The 18,922-nt window shown below is 42.0% G+C and overlaps 1 protein-coding gene and 1 non-coding gene across 2 annotated transcripts; both read right to left on the reverse strand.

The window, feature by feature from the left end:
- Positions 1–4,586: 4,586 nt before the first annotated feature.
- Positions 4,587–18,629, reverse strand: LOC106916602 (bromodomain-containing protein 1). The gene is made up of 13 exons (XM_014984985.2): positions 18,089–18,629; positions 15,022–16,444; positions 14,308–14,464; positions 13,981–14,112; positions 13,770–13,898; positions 12,104–12,416; positions 11,719–12,012; positions 9,399–9,974; positions 9,107–9,248; positions 8,833–8,966; positions 7,542–7,651; positions 7,038–7,192; positions 4,587–6,448 (listed from the first exon to the last, which is right to left on the reverse strand). The coding sequence occupies exons 2-13, from the start codon at positions 16,425–16,427 to the stop codon at positions 6,265–6,267; spliced, it is 3,732 nt and encodes a 1,243-aa protein (XP_014840471.2). The 5' UTR covers positions 16,428–16,444; positions 18,089–18,629; the 3' UTR covers positions 4,587–6,264.
- trnak-cuu (transfer RNA lysine (anticodon CUU)) lies at positions 12,514–12,586 on the reverse strand. Its single transcript has one exon. It is a non-coding gene; the product is annotated as a tRNA-Lys (tRNA).
- Positions 18,630–18,922: the final 293 nt, after the last annotated feature.

Genomic DNA, 18,922 nt, shown 5'->3' on the forward strand with positions numbered 1-18,922 from the left:
GCTAATTCAAAAAAGTACTGCAAGTATTTAAATATACAGCAACAAATATATTCAAATATCTAACAAAGATTGAGTGCTTCTGTTGAACTGATCTTATTGGGAGAGTTAACAGAAGTTGGTATTGCAACTGCTTTGGCTGGATATTTGTTTTTAGGAATCTTTCCTTACCTGCAGTCATCTGCCATTATCATCCAGGCTGAGCTCATCATGATGCCAGGCTGACCACTGCTTCCTTTTGTTCATCTCCAATGTACTGGAAGTATTGATTTGACCTCTCCTGGTGTTCCTGCCATTTTCTCTGGTTGTTTCCGCTGCCACAGAGCGGTCCAGGTTAGCTGGCGGTGGGAGCTCCTCTGTGCTAATGGCTAACTTGAATCAAACTCCAGACATTTCTGATAAAATAAAAAATATAAATAAGGCATCGAATGAAACACAGTTTAGTCAATATTTAAAAGGACAAATGTTACTTTAGAATCTAATCAAAAATGTTGCCACATATTCAGAATTAAAAAATACTTTTGTGATCCCTAAAGGTAAATTATATGTTGTAATTCATATTATTCAAGGTTCTGCAGAGTAGATGCTGACCTCCTGTAGCAGTCCGTATTACAGTGAATCTGAAGAAGCTCTGTTTTTCCTATGACACTCATAAACATAACGCTCAGGGTTGTTTGTAATTTTACTGTTTTATGTAAAGTGACAGATTTGCAAAGTCTAGAATTGCACAGAAAACCCATAAATTGTGAAATCTGCAAACTGAAACAGCAATTTTTTTTCTTAAAAATTATTCCTGCATGTCTGATTCTCTTTGAATAAAGCACTTTGATTTCTAAAAAGTCATAACATTGAAGCAAATGTCCTTCAAAAGTGCCCATATCTAACATGTTCACATCTTTTCACATGAACAATACAAACTTAAATGCATTTTATTGCAGTTTTATCTGACTGACCAACATAAAATTGCACATAGCTCTAAAGTATATGGAAAATTATAGTTTTGATCATTCTTCCATTAAAAAAGTTCTGAAAACCAGAGTGCTTACATGCAGTTATCACCTTCAATCAACACAATGACCTACATAAGTAATAGGACAGGTAGTAGTTTTATAAATACACAAACATTTCTCCATTTCTAGAAAAAAAAAGGTAAATTCCATGTTTTTCCAGAGTTTTCAGACAGTGTTCGAAGTCATCGTTACATCAAACCAAATTCATGTGTCAGAATGGCTCCATTTGTGATGAGAATTTGTGACAAGCCTTGTACCATGTAGTCAGACTGAGCTGAAGGGATTTTTTATTTTTATTTTTTTTTAAATGAATGGGCATCGGACTCCGTCACCAGACTAATTTCTATTAATGTCCCTCCAATTTACAACTGTGCCCCACTTTGTCTTACTCCGTCACATAAAATGCAGAGAAACTCCGCTAAAGTTTGTGGCTGTAAGCATGACAAGATGCAAGAAAAGCTGAAGCGGTGCGAAAACTTTTCGCGAGCGCAGCCAAGCAAACGTCAAGACAGCGGCACACTTTGTGCATGAACTTGTGTGGCTGCTCATGCCTCATACTGACAGCGGCCCTGTGTGGGAGCATGACACTTTCCTCCCCTGAACTCTGGCGACACCTCTGCCAAAGGTGGGCTGGATTATACATCCAGAACCGCGTCACACACAAACACACACACATCTGCAAACCACAGGCTTCCACAACACTGCAGCTCTCCACCTGGATGTTATTGGCGCCTGCCGCACCCTAATGAGCCCACCTCAGCTCAGTCAAAGTCATCTGATGACACTGATGTGGGGAGATTGATATTCACGCTTGACTCGCCGTCCTCTCCGCTCAACTGCGGTGTTTACCTCCCCACACAATTAGTATCTGTTGAAGACAGACGAGTGAGGGATGGAGACATGCTCCTCTGCTGCTGCTGTTTGTGCGACCACATTAGCTCCAATTGTTTATGAAGATGGGAGATGTCTTTTAACGTGTCTTGAAGGTGGCTTTCCATATCACAGGGGCCCCCCCACCCATTACTGGCTCATTTAATCCTCATAAAGCGGGTTTACCTCTCTGAATGTCAGAAGCAGCAAATGACTAAAGCTGCGTCGGGCTTAAGTAAAATGCATATTTCAACAGATAGCTGCAGAATTTGCATCAGAGGCAAACCCGGCTTTGGCTTGTGAGGTTGCGCATCATCGATGGTGGTGAGGGAGCTTGTGGAGTTAACTCCAGGAGCGAGGCCCTGCAGGTTCAAAGCCTGCCCACACAGCAGCACCGTATACACTCCTGTTAACTTTCACCTGATCATTAGCATATAAACACTTAAAGCAGTTACAGAGGACAGCTGTGTGCTCACTCTGTGAAGGAGGAGATGGCCAGCCTCTGGCATAAACAAGGTTTTGGCTGGTGTGAAGGAGGACCACAACCAAAACCAGAAAGCTGTGTCTTCCAACTTGATATAGCAACAATTCGCATTCTTCCCAATTTGACTCTTTGCCGTTTCAGTACAGTTTATATGCTGATTTTTAATTCCCCAATTGGAAGAAGAAAAAAAAAAAGTGGCTCTGGCTGAAAAGAGCAGGTGGACATGCAGGTCTGCTGGGTTTGTGAACGATGCGGGAAGCATTTTTTATGTAGAACCACAGCGACCCTCTCAGGACAGGACCGTAATTGCAGCCTCTTCTGTTCGAAGAGATAAGCTAATGGCAAATATGTCTTTGTTAGCCAAAACAATAAGAACCTCGCGCAGTTTCTAAATTCAAACTTCACAATTATGATTCATTGCAGTCCAGATAACACATTTATTCAACTTTGCCTGTTTTCTATACGTCTTTATGAAGGTTTGTTTCTATGTTTTTCAAATGTTGATACAAAATGTTGGGTTTTAGCTAACATTTGCGCTAGAAACAAACTTTTTCCCCCCGGTCAAAATTCACATATCTTAATTATAAGTGCATAAGCTAACAAAAAAATTAACCAACACAGCTTAAATTTAAATGAGTTCACAATTAGCTACCTGTTGGTTTCTTGCTGCTCTAAATAGACTCCTTCTTATTGTAGGTGCGTCTCTGTTCCAGCACACCTGACACAGGTGATTGTTTCTCCTCCCGCTTGCCGTAGGGTGCTCGTTAATCAGCTATTCATTTAAATCAGGTGTGCAGCAGCATATTTTTCAATATATTGAAATAACATGAAACTGAGAATATTTTAAGGTCGTTTTTTAAGTTTCTAAAAATTGGTTTGAATTGGTAATTATTAGCAATTGTTCTATAAAAAAGTTGCATTTTTCATTTGCCATGATCGGCGTTTCCTGTCGAAATTCCACTCTAAATATCCAAATAAAAGATGTTTTAAAAGTATAAACCAGTTTCTGGGAAGATAAAATGACTGTAAACATAATTTTGTTAGCTTTAACAGAAAAAAGTTGATAAACTTCCCCCCCCCCCCCACCACCCAAATTTAACTCAATTTTGTTGTGTATACAAGTGTAACATTAAATTATGGCATTATTATTAATCACCCCAAAGCCCCAGAAGGTTTTAGTCCATTTTTTAGCATAATGACTCATTTTCAACCAGAGATGAGAACAATTGATCAAGGACGGTGATATTCCAGCACAAAATCTCTTGAAAGTCCTCCGAGACACATTGTAATACCTTAGATACGAGACTAAATTCAAAAGCGCAGTCATCCATGACAGTAAAAAAAGGATAATTTAACTTTCTAGAGTTCTATTACAAAAGGAAAAAGGTTATAAACAAAGACTCCAGCAGCTCCTTTATTAATTGAAGGTCTAAGCTGAATTAATGTTTCCAAAACAAAATAGTGTGTTTTGAGACTTCTTTTTTTTTTCTTATCCAAACACAGTTAAGTCATGTTTTTGGCTCAATTTGCACTGGGAAATATTCCTTTTTTGCTCAAAATACTCAAAAATGTGGAACATGTGTTTTTACATTACAATGTGACTTAACAGAAACTTTAACAAAATTCAGACTTTATAGTTCAGTTTCATTGCGTTCCAGAACAAATTTAACTTTCCTTGATTTTTGTGTCTTAATGCAGCCAACTTGCAATTTTGACTTCCTGGAACTGTAAAGCAAACTTTTCATGTATTTAAATCAAACAGATTTAATCTGGTAGATCAAATCTACCTTTTTTTTTTTTTTTACATATCCCACATTTGTGTAACTGCTTTCTATGCATACACTTATTGAACTTGGGTAACTTATTCTTCTCGGAGGGTTGTCGAAATTATAATAAACTTGCCAACAGCTGCACTATAAAAACAGAAGTCATGCATTTATTTCAAATATTTTCACTCTTATCCAAGTTTTATGTATTGTGTGACAACTGGGATTTAAATTTAGCCTTCAGCGTTTTTGCATTTCAGCTAAGAATGTAAAATATTAACGCATAATTACATTTTTTTATCATTCCTACATCAGTTACAAATCTATTTAGTTTGTCAGAAGAGACATAAAATAAGCTTTTGATTTCTTGATATCAGAAACACAAATGCAGCCTTGAGTGTTTTACTTTTAAGCAAAACGTAAAGTATCAACCGTACTGAAATGGACATTAAAAATCACTTTCACTTTGTTTATTTTGTATTTTTATTGTTCTTTTGCTACAAAAAAAAGTCCCAGCAATATTCTGTATGCCCCTCCCATTAAAAATAACACTACAGTAAAGTACAAAATGAAGTATATCAAAACTACCCGGTGCTACCCAGAAAAAAATAGACAATCATATAAAAAGAAAAAAAAAAAACAGAAGGAAGAAATGTCCCAAGTCTACAGCTACAAAAGTTAGAAAAGGATTACGTTAAAAAAGGCAGATATTCACCACAGAATGTGTCACTTCACAATCACTCTGCATGTCTTTCTTCACATATAAAGTAATGCAAATACTTTACAATAAGTTAACAGAGGCACATCCTTTTACAATAGCAAAGCAACTGTCAAAATTTTTACCTTAAAGAAAAAGAAAAGAACAAAAAAAGAAAACACACAGTTTACATTTTTTTTCTTTTTTTGGCAACAATTTCTCTGAAAAAGAAAAAAAAAAATTAAAAATCACACGACAAAAAAAAAAAAAAAATTATCTGGGTAGCAACATTTTTGGTTTCTTTAGAACAAAATGTTCCGTGTTTACGACAGACTGTGAGCTTTAGTCGCACACCGAGAGTCCCAAAGTGGTGCAATCCGATGCAAAATAATTTGTGAAATACGCATTTGTGTCCACAGATATGTTTCAGACCATAAAACATAAACGTATCACGGATCAGTTCATCGTGAGATTGAATTAATCTCATGAAATGGGCCTCGACGTTGACGGATCAAATCCATTTATGATGTGCCGCGACAAGAAATTGATTTATCTATTGAAAAGTCATTTCTGCAGTTTCAGAATGACTTTTAATCGCTGAAATATTAACATATCAAAGTGTATGCTTCGTTTGTTTTACTGTGATGCTTATTTAACAACTTATTTACGTACTGAATTGAGCTTTTGGCCCCCCAACAGAGACAAACATACAGCATACAATGTATTCAAATATAAATACTGTATTTATATGAACAAAAATATACCAAAATTATTTTCATACAAAAAAATAAAATAAAATGGAAGTTTACAATATAATAACTTAGACAAAAACAAGGCTTTTAGAGTTTTTTGTTCTTTTTCTTTTTTAAACAAGACACTTGAGCCCTAACTTTCTATTCTTTTCGATCATTCAAGCAAAACTTACTAAATACTAAAAAAAAAAAGAAAAAAAAACACAACTGTACAGTACCAATGGCATGTTCAACAAATAAAAAATAAGTTAGTGTCAGGCAACTGTACAGGTTATTTACAGTTTAAATACAAAAGAAAGCAACAGACTTAAAAACTGTGGGAATGACGTAAGCTTAATAGGTTTTTATTCAAATTAACGGGATTCTGTAAGGCAACCAAAACAAACTACATCAGCTGTTCACAACAACGACAAAAAAAAAATGGCAGTGGAGGTGTTTGGATTGAGAGTGGAGGAGGGTGGGGAGAAAAACGCCTCCACCTTGGCACAGTCACGAGGCTGAAAGAAAGGGCGGAGAGGAGGGTGAGGAAAGACGGACACATTCATTTCTGACACCACCTGTTACAGCAGGTGCCCAGTAAACATCGAAGTCTCCCGCAGAGACAGAAGGAGGGGAATGAGGAGTGAGTGTGTGTGTGTGTGGGTTTGTGGGGAGGAGCTTTTTTTTTTTTGGTTAGTGGTCTTGTTCCTCAGTCGACGTCGCTGAGGTCGCTGACTTGCTCGTCCTGCACCAGGCTCAGGTGGTTCATGGCGCGGCTGAAGGCGATCTGGACCGCTTTGCGGATGCTGGACGTCCGGCCTTCCATCAGCTTGATCTTGTCGATGGTTTTGTCCATGCCAAGAGGAACCATCTTGGACCTGGGAAGCCACTGCCTGGAGACCCCAATGCTCACAATTATTGTTTTTTTCTCCCCCCACCAAATCACATTTGCAGCAATGATTGAGGGTCTAAGAATATTCAGACTTTCTGTTTCAGTACGGTGTAAATCGGGAGAGTTCAAATGTTTTGCCATCCCAACTGGTTGTTTGGGAGTAATGCTAGAAAGTAAAATAAAAAGTTCTAGAAAGCTTTGGCAACTAAAAACACGAATAAATAAGATTGTTAAAAATAGAAATGAAAAACTGAATATAGATAGGTTAATAGGTTGCATTTCCTCAATTTCTTCCAGCAAAAGACGAATTTACTCTGAAGGCGTTCTACACAACCTCCACCGGCGCTCGCCGGTAATTGTGGCGCGTGCTGCACGTCTGAAATTGCCCGGCATCCTTTCGCAATATTTTAATGGGAGTCGAGGTGAAAATATCAAGTGCCTCTCGAGGCGAGAGCCATTTGTTTTCTCCTGACAACTGATGCTCCGCAGCCAGAGGAGAATAATGATCAGCTGACGGGGAGGTTGACAGGTTTACCCTTGTAGGAGCCGGCGTCGGCCTAAATCACTCAGATGAACAGGACGGCACTCACCAGCTGCGCTTGTTGTCGAAGAAGAGGACGAGGTGGAGCTTCTCCTCTGCCTTGTACTGCATCTGCTCTCCGATTCGGAGCACGTCCATGGGGGGGATGGGGATGGACACCCCGTTGTGTTGGCAGCCGACGCGTGGCATGTGGGGGTCGATGATCTGCCACGCAGCAGATGCAGTGGAGGGCAGGGGTGGGGGGGAGAGATTGGGAGACACAGCCGAAACTGTTAACACAAACAATCCTATGCACACTGCTAGCTTAAACCAGTGGGGTTCCTTGTTGATTTTGTGCGATTGTCACTTGTTAATAAAGATTACATTAAAAAAAAAACTATTGGATTTCTTTCAAGGCAAGCGTCAAATAGTTGATCTAGAGTGCCATCTAGTGGACAAACAGTCTCAATTTCTTCCAACTTCAGGAAGACGGTTACAATTTGGCTTCAGTGAGTCCTGAAAGTGAAGGTGACATTTAAACAGGATAATAGCAATAAAAAAAAATAAAACTCACCAAAGCAGGGTAGGAAGGGTAGCCGCTGCATTTGGCCCAGACTAGCTTCAAAGGTTCCAGGGCAACTGTTGCAGCACTAGCCGGCATCCAGATATTGCTGTTGCCGACCTCTATGGAAGCGGGAACGACACCAGAGAAGTTGAGACAGAGAGAGAGAGAGAAAGAGAGAGAGAGAGAGAGACGCGTTCTCAAAGCTGTTGGTGGAAAATTAGCTTGAGAAAAAAACAAAAAAAACAAACAAAAGGTACCGTATTTTCCGCACTATAAGGCACACCGGATTATAAAGTGCACTTTCAATGAATGGCCTATTTTAAAACTTTTTTCATATATAAGGCGCACTGTCGGCTTTTGAGGAATTTTAAGGTTTTTAGGTGCGCCTTTAGTGCGGAAAATACGGTACAGCGAGGGGCAGATGCTTAATTTAGCCAGAAGTTTTTAAGTACTTAATTTGCCAAATGTGAGATTGAGACGAAGGTAAGATGATGGTGGGGGGACGTCCAGATGCAGACTGGTTTGATTGCTGGCGGTGGCCGGCGGGGAAATAAATAAATTAGCGGTCACTGCCAACACTCAAAAGCCCCTGGCTTGTAGCGGATGCTCATTTCCAAATTTGTTTTTTTTGGGGGGGGGGATTTTTAGGCATGAATTGAAACCAGATGTCTGCAGGTTTTATTATATTAAGTCTGAAGAATATTAAGATAATTCAACAATATCTGCAGACATCAGGGATGCTGCTAATCTATTTAGTCCAATAAGCGCCTTGGTCTCACAAAAACATTCTCCTTGAACTTTTCCTTTTGTCACATTAGAAGTAAAACCTCCAGTGGTTTTTTATGAAGTACTAAAAACAAAGTAGTGCATAACTTTGAAGCACAATGAAAAGGATGTTTGCTTGGTTTATTTTGCATTATTTGAGAGAAACTTGGTGCGCAGCAGTGATCTTTACTCCTTCCTTCTATTTTCATGTGGGGTACCCCAAGGCTCCATTTTCGGCCAACTTCTTTTTCTGACAATAACTATAGCCAGAGCTCCACTGAAATGGGTTAGATCAAAGTATATTTAGCTAAAAAAAAAAGACGGCCTAGTCAAAGCCAACAGTTTCATTTGTAGTCCTAACATGACAAAACAACATGAGAAAGTTCAAGGGGGTAATCAATCCAATGAATAAGAAACATTCAATTTATTATTCATCATAATTTTATAATTTGTATTACCTTCTCTGAAAAACAGCAACCAGGTATTAAAGGTACATTTCAGAAACTTTATCAAGCTGCCTTTGACCAGTATTTACCTGCAGCAATTCTAGCAGCTTTGGCAAAGTTCCCCGATTCAATGCAGGCGATGAGTTCACTCTTATCATCCACAGTGTTTCTTCGGACTAAAGCTGGTTTCCCCTTTCCACATTTTGGAAGACTGAGAATGGTGCTGTGAGCAAAATGTACACACACAAACACACACATCAAAACAACCTTACTTGGACAAAGCCTTTGGATAAACAGCTGTAACTAAAACATAAGGGTGAGCCTCAAAGGTTTGCCTCTCGTCTGTGTGTCTGGCCGTCTGACCTGGCGCTTCCCTGTAGACTGCTGCATGAAGATATGGAGGACTCTGAGGCACAGCGCCGTCGCGGCTCCACCGCTCTGCTGGTCCGCCGTGTTTTTTCTACTTCTTTCTCCTCGTCCAGCTCTAGGAAACCTCTCGACAGGCCTGCGAGGAGCCAGAAGACAGAACAGCACTCTCTATATCTGACAACTAGATGGTAATATCCTGGTAAGCCAAGAAGAAAGTTTTGGCCTGCGGTCCAGCAGATTCCTTACTGAATTCTTCACCAATAATAGTTCCTAAGGATGTCTTTACCTGTGTCGAGTCTTTTCCCGGGAGATGCCCCCTCCTCTGTGTGTTCAGTCTCCTCTTCCTCCACCTCCCTGCATCTGCTGCCACTGCGCTTCCTCTTCTTGCTGTGGAGCAACGTCTCCAGCCGCGGTATGACAACCGAGAGGAAAGATTTGGCGCCGAGCTGGGAGCCGTCCTTATTCTCCCCATCCTGCTCGCCTGACCCGCCGTCGGCCCCGTCGTCCTCCCTGTCTTCGCTCTCGGGCGGCCCGTGCGCTCCGGCCGCCTTCGACTTGCGGAAGACGACGGCCGTCCGGTGGTTGGCCGTGCCCGTGGGCTCCACGAAGGTGGGCGTGGCCAGCACGCTCACGTCGCCATCCAACAGGGCGCTCTGCAGGGAGTGGCCGTTGAGGCGTGGAGCCGAGGAGAGCAGCTCCGCCGCCTCCCCGTCCAACCGCGGCCGCTTGCCGCGAGTCAGTTCCGCGCCGTCCGGGGCGTCGTCGATCGGTTTGAGGGTGGGGGGTTCGGAGTCGGCGTCCGAGCGGAGGAGCGGGGGTAGAGCGTCCGGCGGCTCCAGTTTAGGAGGAAGAGACTTGTCTCCTGCGAAGGGGACATTATGGAAGGACAGCTGAGTGGAGGCAGAATCACCTCATCTCCGTCAATGGATTCTAATCAATTAAATGAACTTTCAGCTTGTGAAAAAAAAAATTATTGTTTTTTGAGTTTCCATTACTAAGAGTGAGGTCAGGCATTTTAATTTACAAAAAAAAGGTTAGAATATTGTAAGACTACCATCAGAAAATTACCAGAATAAAGTCGTAGCATTAGGAAAATTAATTAAGGAGCTATTTTGTGAGAACTCCATTATAGGACAAGTAGCAAAAAAAAAAAAAAAAAAAAAAAAGGAAAGTTGAGTATTTTGTGAAGCCAGACTTTGGCATAAGCTTTACAGTTAACAGTTTTAACACATCAGCGTCAAATGACAGAGTACTTAAAAAGAAAATAAATCACCCAGATGTTAGTCAGATCTTCATGACACACTGTTTTTTCTTTTTAAAACAACTTTGTTCTTGTAATTTTAATACGTTCTTGTAAAAACGCGTCTTTGTTTTGCTAGCATGATGACTGCTTTTTGTAATTCAACAAAAATTCTCACAGCCTGGCCCTAATACGATTCATAGGGATCATTTTTTCCCTGTCACTTGCACTTTCCAAGTAGAGCCAGAGGTTGCACCTTTCCTCTGCTTCAGCACTGCCATCGTTGGCTTGGAAACCTCCACGTTTCAGAGTGGCTCACTGATTTGGAAGAACTTCACAGAAGTTGTTTTGAATCAGCAAGCCTTTGAACAACTCAAGTTTAAAGTGAAGCCGTCCTTTACAGCACACAGATCAAAGCCGGTGGGTTTTGTTTTATCACAGCTGGTGTATTTCTCTAAATCTTTTGACAGCTTTTTATGAAAACAAATGAAAGAATAGGGTTGTTTTTTGTTGTTTTTTTTTCTTTTTACACAACTGTTCTGTTTTAATGTATATTTCGCTTTCCATTTTTACAGCCTGCTCAAACCAAACACGCATTCATCACCATAGGATCGCAAGTACAACAAAATCTGCAACATTTTAAGAAAAACTGTTGTTGCTTACACTTCAAATATTAACTACTAAAAGTCTTTTTTTTGGGAGGCTGTGTTTGGCAATTTCAGCTTTTTTGTAAGACCATGTTGTGGCAAAAACAAAGCTTTAAAAAAAATTGCGAGTTTGACCGTAACTTTTTAAAAAAGGTGAAAAAAAATCTGCTAATTTTAGGCTCCAACAAACACAAAAAAACATCACAACCTCCCGAAAGAACTGAAAATCCAATTTAATCAAATGCTTCCAGCAGTCTAATTGGTCAACAGAGTCCAGGCTCAGTATGAACACAATAGCATAAAAACCTTGGGAATTTTAATGTGTTGGAACGGCTCAAAGTTCAAACCCAGATCAAAAACAGATTCTGTTTGAAAAAGATTTTAAAAATGTTCTGCAGAGAAAAACTGGTTGGAAATGAAAACTTCTATTCTCTTCTACAAGGACAAAACAGTTTGGAACCTATCGACAAAAACCTGTTGAAACAAAGCCGCATGTTAGATGGCCTTTGAGTTGCAGTTTACATAAAACCGTCTTCATGCGTTATCAAAATGTGCCACACCTTCACTTCCTACAAAGACAAATTTCTCCTTCAAAGTGCCTTTTGCTGCTTTAAAGAGACATCCATCACTGCGACAACCAATCAATGAACATATCAATAACAACGCTGTCTCTGCCTTTCAGAAACAAAAACTGAGTAAAACAGAGAACCCATACGTACCTTCGTCGTCTTGAAAATGCCCGTTGGGTTTCGGTCTGTCCTCTGTGGATTTGTCCAGCTCCGGAGGGGACGGAGCGGCTGCGAAGGCAGAACTGTGGTGGTGAGAGGGCAGAAGCTTCTTCAGGCTGATTTCGTTTCGCACGTCGTTGATGGTCTTCTTAAGCAGCTTGAGGCGCTTGCTGCGGGACGGGCTGGTCTTCATGGCACAGGTCAGGTCGAACTTCTCTAGGAGCAGCTGCAGCTGCTTGTCCAGGGGAAGGTGTTCCCGGTTGGCTGGCACCAGCAGACGGTCCACTGAGGATACAGGAATTAAAACCAACACGAGATTCAGTAGAAGATCGACCAACCGTTTCGGACTGAACATTTTGAAGACGAAGATTCCCACCATCTTCCCAAGAAAATGACGGCGGCGCTTTGACTTCAGGAGCTTCCGACAAGTGCATGCCGCTCTCGGCGTCGAAGCCCATCTGCTCCACGTCCCGCCGCGCCTTCCTGAGCAGGACGCCGCCCTGGTCTCGGAGGCGAACGGCGGCCCGGTAGAAGTAGGTGTCCTTGGAGTTGTATTTCATGCAGTTGTCGACGATAAGGTTGAAGTCGGCCTCGAACTGGTCCAGGTTGGTGTAGGCCTGGGCGTCGATGCGCTGCCGGATGGTGGAGAAGTCCATCGGGCGTTTGATGTGGTCGAGGTAGTCTGGGACCTGCAGGAAGTGTTTTTTCATCGACACAATGTCACTAGAAGTTGATATTAGACAGCGTAAGAAGATTTAAAGACTTCATTCTTGAAATAAAAGGCAGCGCCCAACGTGGGGCTCGAACCCACGACCCTGAGATTAAGAGTCTCATGCTCTACCGACTGAGCTAGCCGGGCTTGGCAAACAAGCTTCTCAAGTGTCAAATTCCACTTTGCAGGAAACCGCATTGCGTAATCCAGGCTCCACCAGGTGGGCGGCTGCGATTTATGACCTGAACCACAGCTCAGAGTGAGACGGAAGCCAGCAGCTGCAGGGTTCCACAAACTTAGAAGAGACAACGTAACTTTATTTTAAGAAATGTACTATCCTCCATCTATTTTAAAGTCAACACAACTGAGATGCTTTTATTTCTTGTTACAGAAAATTAAATTGATCCCACAGCCAGTTGGGATGTCTATGTAGCGAGTCGCTGCATGTCAGTTTAACAAATCAAACAATTTGAGGCCGAGGTTTACGGGAAGTATTGTTTTCTTATTTGTCACAGTTTAAATGTGGCACGCTTAAAATGTATTAAGGAGCTATGAGGAATCTTTGTATGAGAGTATGACTGAAACACAAGAGAAAATGTAAGGCCTGTGATTAGGCCAACTTAACTTTTAATTAATTTAATGCCTTATTTTTAGACAAAAGAATTTAAGACATTTTAAGGATAGGTGGATTCTTTGAATACACAAGGAACGTAGAAAAAGTTACATAAAATTTCCCTTTCTATAAATAACATCTTGATGGGCTGAAAATGAATTAAATTGAACAAAAATATTGTAACATATTTCCACCAAATTTCCAGTTTTAACCAAGTTGCAGAAATCGACGACAATGAAGGATTATTTAACATTTACAACATGCAGAGTTTTCTACACTTCCTTCGTGTCAAACGTCCATACATCTTGAAAATTAATGTTCTGAAGTCACAAGTCCATTTAGTGCCTGTTCTGTAAGGCATGAATAAAAACAAAAACTACATTTCTTGCGCAGTGGTCAAGATGTAAAGAAAGAGACTGTAAAAAAAACTGAGAAAGGAAGATATGGATGGAGAAGTACACAGAGACAGTGGATAAACTCAGACAATAAGATGGATAAATAGACAAACATACAGATAGATAAAAATCAATGGATAAAATTAGAAAATGAACAGTTGAGTGGACAGATAGATGAATACAATCTTTTGGGAAATGCCAAAAAGAATAAAACATCTTCTTCTCTCCAATTATCCGAACTCAAATCAAAGCCCAGACTTTTTCGTAATGCAAGGAACCCTAAAAATAAAGACAACATGTTCAAGCCTCTCTTGTAGATCACCTCATTGACATCCACAGGCTGGGTGAAGATCTTGGCCTGGTCTTTTGCCTGAAGTTGGTCCAACAGAGCCCGGAGCAAGATGCTAAACGGCGTTAGCTTCATCTCCAGGACGGTCTCATGTAGCTTAATCTGCAACAGAGCCATGAGGAAAACAGAAATATGAGGAAACGGGTAAAAATGGGCCTGAATTTGTCAATGTGTCCTCTCCTACCTCTTCCCGCTTTAGCTTCTCCCTCTTGCGAATCAGCTCCAGCAGCAGCCGCGCTCTCTCCAGGTCGTGTCGGAGGCGGTGCCATTCCTTCAGCTGTTCCTTCAGCGCTCTGCTTTCCTCCTCGTTCTGCCTCTAATGGAAAAAAAACAAAAAACAAATAGAAATTCAATAAGTGAATGCAGAAATTATATGAGATGAACAAAACTACACTCGTACGTTAATTATAGGGTTCAATAAACTTTAAGAATAATTATTGTCTTTCCACTTTACCAAAACCTGGTAACACAAAATAATATAAGGAAAAACAGATGAGCATGCGAATCGTACCGGCTGTGAGTTCTTCTGTGCCTGCAGGCAGGTCTGAAGGCGTCTGATCAGGGGGACTCCGTTCCTGGATCGCCTTTTCAGGGTCCAATAATTTAGGACCAGTTCCACAAAGGCTCTCTTCTTCTGTATGGACACCTGATTTAGAATGGTTTGGAGCCTTGTCAAGGCACAAGAAAACATATTAGAACCAGTGAGATAGAACAAGGTGAGACATATTCAGAACTACTTTGTTTTTTGATCAAATAAGGTTAAAAACAGGGCTTTATGTAAACTCAACTTCCCATGATCCTCATTCCTTTTAAGGAAAGAAAAAGGAGGTATAGGAAAAAAGGACACATGGGAAGATGGAAAGAAAACACAAGTAAAAGGAAAGGAAGTAAAGAAAGAGCAGAAGTAAAGACAATAGGAAGGACCAAAGAAAGGAATGTAGGTCTCCAAGGTGGGAAGGATGGCAGGAATGTGAAGGGCAAAAAGAAAAGAGGAAAATTAGGGTGGAAGGAAGAAATAAGGACACAAGAAAGGAAGAAAATGTACAAGAAGAATGAAAATAGGAAGGAAACAGGGCAAGTTACATAGAGAGCAAGTCACATAAAAGTAACTTGCTCTCTAAGCTAATACTAAACTCAAACGCCATTCTTTTCAAGTCTGTGCAAGAATTTAGAATAAAAAACACTAATGGTTGAAATGCTTCACGGAGCCTTCACTTGATTATACCTGTGAGCAGGAAAACTCGGCACAGTAGCAGGAGCTGCAGCCTCACTTTCCTCGTCAGGTTCAGGCTTCTTGCTCTTGCCTTTCTTCTTCTGTTGCTTTCCCTTGAAATGTTCTTTATCGTCTCCCCTGCCTTTATTCGCCCTCTTACAGAGTCCATTTTTCCTCTTGCCATCTTCATAGATGGAGAGCGGTCTCCTTACACATCCGTTGGGCGTGTGCGCTCCACAGTAGGCGGTCTTTTTGACGGAGAGGATGGGCTCCCCCGTGTCCGTCACCTCGTTGATCGGCTCCATCTTCATGAAGAGGCCGGCCTTTTGAGCGCAGGTGACGTGGAAGGCCGTGTAGCAGTTGGCCTTGTGGCACTGGATGCACGCGCCCACGCTCTTCTCCTTGCAAATGTAGCAGGTGAGCTTCCAGCGGGCGGACGGGATCTGCCCGACGCCGTCGATGGGCTCGATGAAAGTGGTGTTGGCGAAGCCGACCTCTGGCACCCAGAGGGCGCAGACCACATGGCCCCACCGATCGTCGTCCGTCTTCTTCACGGCTCCCCCCTTGTTGGGACAGAGGATGCAGTCCGCCGGCTGAGTCGGCGACTGGAGACAATGTCTGCAGAGCCAGTGGCTCTCCGGGACGTAGGGGACGCCGTAGCACTCCTGGTGCACGGACACGCCGCACACACCGCAGAACAGGATGGTGTTGCTTTTGTGGCACTCCCCGCTCATACAGATGGAGCAAACCGCGTCCTCGTCGACGGCAGGCTGCTTCTCGCTCGCTTGGTCCAGACTCTCCAGGTGCAGCTCTTTCTCGAAGCGGTCAATCAGGAACTCGAAAACGTTGTGGGAAACCTGACTCATCCCTTCGCTTTTGCGTTTTTCGTTCACCAACTCCAGCCAGGCGTAGTCCTCCTCGTCCATGTCGTATTCCGTCTCCTCGTCCAGCTCCTCCTCCGTCTTCTCTATGTACTTGTAAAACGCGGCTGGGCGCTTGGGAACCGCGGGAAGGTTGTATTCGACGACTCGAAATTTCGGCTCGGGGAGCTTTGGCGCGGCAGGGCCCGCAGCGTGATGCCCGCCGGCCTCCGCGTTGCCGGCGATGCCCAGCGCGGCGTTTCTCTTCTCCTGGTTGTTTTTTAGTCTGGCCGACCTCTGGCGGACCTGCTGCTGGGGTTTGTCAGCGTTCTCCTTGTTGCTGGTGCACTCCATCATCTCTTGGACCATGGGGTCGTCGTCAGAGATCACGTCCAGCTTGTCGTATATGCTTAGCCGGTGGATGCGGCCATCCAGCTCGAACTCCACCATGCGCTGCGCCTGGGCATAGGTCAGGATCTGCTTGTTGGGAGAGGGCTTGATTGGAGACTGTGCCCTCTGCGGCACCGCGGGCCGGTGCTGCCGAGCTTTCTTCTTCATCTTGACTCTCCGTGATGCTGTGGAGTGACAGACGAAAGGTCATTTTTGACCGTATAGAAAGTTTGAGGTATAGTGACCACAAAATTCAAGATGTTTTGTAGGAAGGCTGTGACTGACCAACACAAATTAGTGCAGAATTGTGAAGTGGAAGGAAAGCTATATATGATTTTCAACATTCTGTATTTATTTGTCTCTTTATGTAAATCAGTTGGACTTTTATCTCGCTGGTAATGAAATAGTTTGAGAGCACCTGCAGAAGAAGCAAGGTGCAATTTAAGGGATCAAAACAAAACCATAGCTTATATTTCTGTCATAATGCAAACTGGTTGCATGACTTTTATTCTAAAAGCTCAAATTGATGATGGCTGAGGTTCAGATAAGAACTATAACCTAATAACGTCGACTGAAACTGACTGTCAAGTTGCTTTTTGATATTAGGATATCATCACTGTCAAATCAATGCAAAAATAATAAAATTAATCTTGATAAATTTCTTATCAAGATACAAATTTTGATTCAATGTTGCCATAATAAACTCTAGTTAATGATGTTTAAACCCCCCAAAACAGTCCACATTTTCGGGACTGCTTGTTTTACTATTTTCTCCACTGTTTGTTCAATGAAAGTATCAATAACTATCAATAGATTTGAGATTATTATTAAATGCAGTTGCAATGTACATTTTAGTAATATAAATTGCGCTTTTATATATGACTGGTATCAAGAATGGGGAAGATTGGTGTGAGGAAATTGTTTGTGTTGCAACTAATACTGCCGCTGTAGTAAATTCCTGTTCAGTATGTGTTTTTCTTTTTTTGAATGCATACAAAACTTGACTATGCATTTGTGGCCGATACCTTTACAGGTATCTTTAGTATTTGCAGGATGCAAATACTAAAGAAAAGTGAAAGGATACACAAGTGAATTAATGAGTGAATGAATTGAAGATGAATAAATGGCTGGAAGTAGTGACAGATGGATTAATAGGTGAATGCAACAAAGATTAAATCAGTTAATGTATATTTGGTAGGTGCACAATTGAGAAAATGAAATAGGCTGTGAGGTCTGGGCATTTCCTCTTCTATACCCCCCCCCCCCACCCCCATTTCCTTTTCTCAAACTTACTCAAACCAGGAAAGTACTTAAATCAACTCGAACAGTTTTCTACATTGTGATATTCACTAAGGAGCTCTGCTAACTCCAAGAAAAAAAATGGCTAAAAACTATCTTTTAGTATTACTTTTTATATAAATAAACGCACAAAACACACGACCCATCAGCTATGCTAGTACTTCAAAGCTCGGTGTTTAGCTATTCTGTAAACAGTATCTTAGTAGGGCGCTGGTTAGTCAGCTGAGGCATTTAAATGCAATGGGTGGTGCCCAATGAGTGCTTTCACAACATAAATGCACACGGAGTTAACACTTTTTACTCAATAATTAGCCTCAGGAGGAATTTGCTAAGATGCTAACAATAACGTAGGCTAACTAGCATCAGAAGCTAACCGCCCCCCGAAACGGAACAAATGGCGTCAAAACAAAACAAAAGCCATTTGAAACAATGTTACCTAATTCAAACCATACATTGGGCTAATATGAAGCACACGGGGTGCACTGCGTGACTCCAAAGCGCAAAGAGCATGATAAACGCAAAGCACATACCTCGGTTAAACGGACAGTTTTGCTAGTAGGTAGCTAGCCAGCAGCCTTACAAAGCAACGGCCCGATAAACGGTTCTCATTCCCTGCACAATGTTATCATCCAGCGAGGAGGGACAGTTTGGTCTTTTCACCTAAACAGAAAGAGGTCTGCTTGGTGCCCGTGCTGGTTTCTGTGCAAATTTCTACAGAGAAGGCACAGTTCCTCCCTTTGTAGGCCATTCAAAGGCTGCAGAGGCAAACAGCAGGAACAGCAGCGTTACAGGATGGAACATCCCCCCAGCACAACAATGCGTTTATCCAGCAGCAGACAACTCCCACTCGTACGCACAACTCTACGCATGACGCTGGAGGTCATGTTGGTGAGGATTTCATACAAAAGAGCCCTCCCATCTGTCACACAATCGATGCATTGCCCTTTTTTTTTTGTCAGTCCAGGCTAGCCAAACACACACAAAGCTCCGGTACACAAAGCCTTCGGGTAGGGGTGCAGTGGGAGTAAAGCTGTGACGTGTTTTGTTTTGACTTGACCCAAACGGAAATGGCTTTAAAAACCAGCAAGTCACGGTTTGGGTTGATCTTTAACCTACACCGACAGGATAGCGCGTGCAAGACAGAAAAACGGGTTTAAAGCCCCACCCAGGTGACAGGTGTAACACCAACCGCCGCCACCCATCGCAGCCCATGAACTCAGGAGGATTTTCTGCTTTACAGAGTTGTATGTTTTAGTTTTTCGTTTTGTTCCTCAAAGTTCATGTGTGCATTGTGCTTTATTACATAAAAAAATGTTGACTGTGTCAATATTTGGGGTGTCAATTTCTGGGACAAAACCTGTTGA

Source organism: Poecilia mexicana, unplaced genomic scaffold, assembly GCF_051168715.1.
Source record: "Poecilia mexicana isolate PSO_F unplaced genomic scaffold, ASM5116871v1 scaffold_23, whole genome shotgun sequence".
Taxonomy (NCBI): Eukaryota; Metazoa; Chordata; class Actinopteri; order Cyprinodontiformes; family Poeciliidae; genus Poecilia; species Poecilia mexicana.

Excerpts from the sequence above, each read along its gene's own strand:
- LOC106916602 (XM_014984985.2), bottom strand. The coding sequence starts at position 16,427 with ATGAAGAAGAAAGCTCGGCAGCACCGGCCCGCGGTGCCGCAGAGGGCA. Across the intron at positions 12,013-12,103 it reads GTCATTTTCTTGGGAAGATG|TGGACCGTCTGCTGGTGCCA; the intron begins GTGGGAATCTTC and ends CTGTATCCTCAG. Across the intron at positions 9,975-11,718 it reads GCATTTTCAAGACGACGAAG|GAGACAAGTCTCTTCCTCCT; the intron begins GTACGTATGGGT and ends TCCCCTTCGCAG.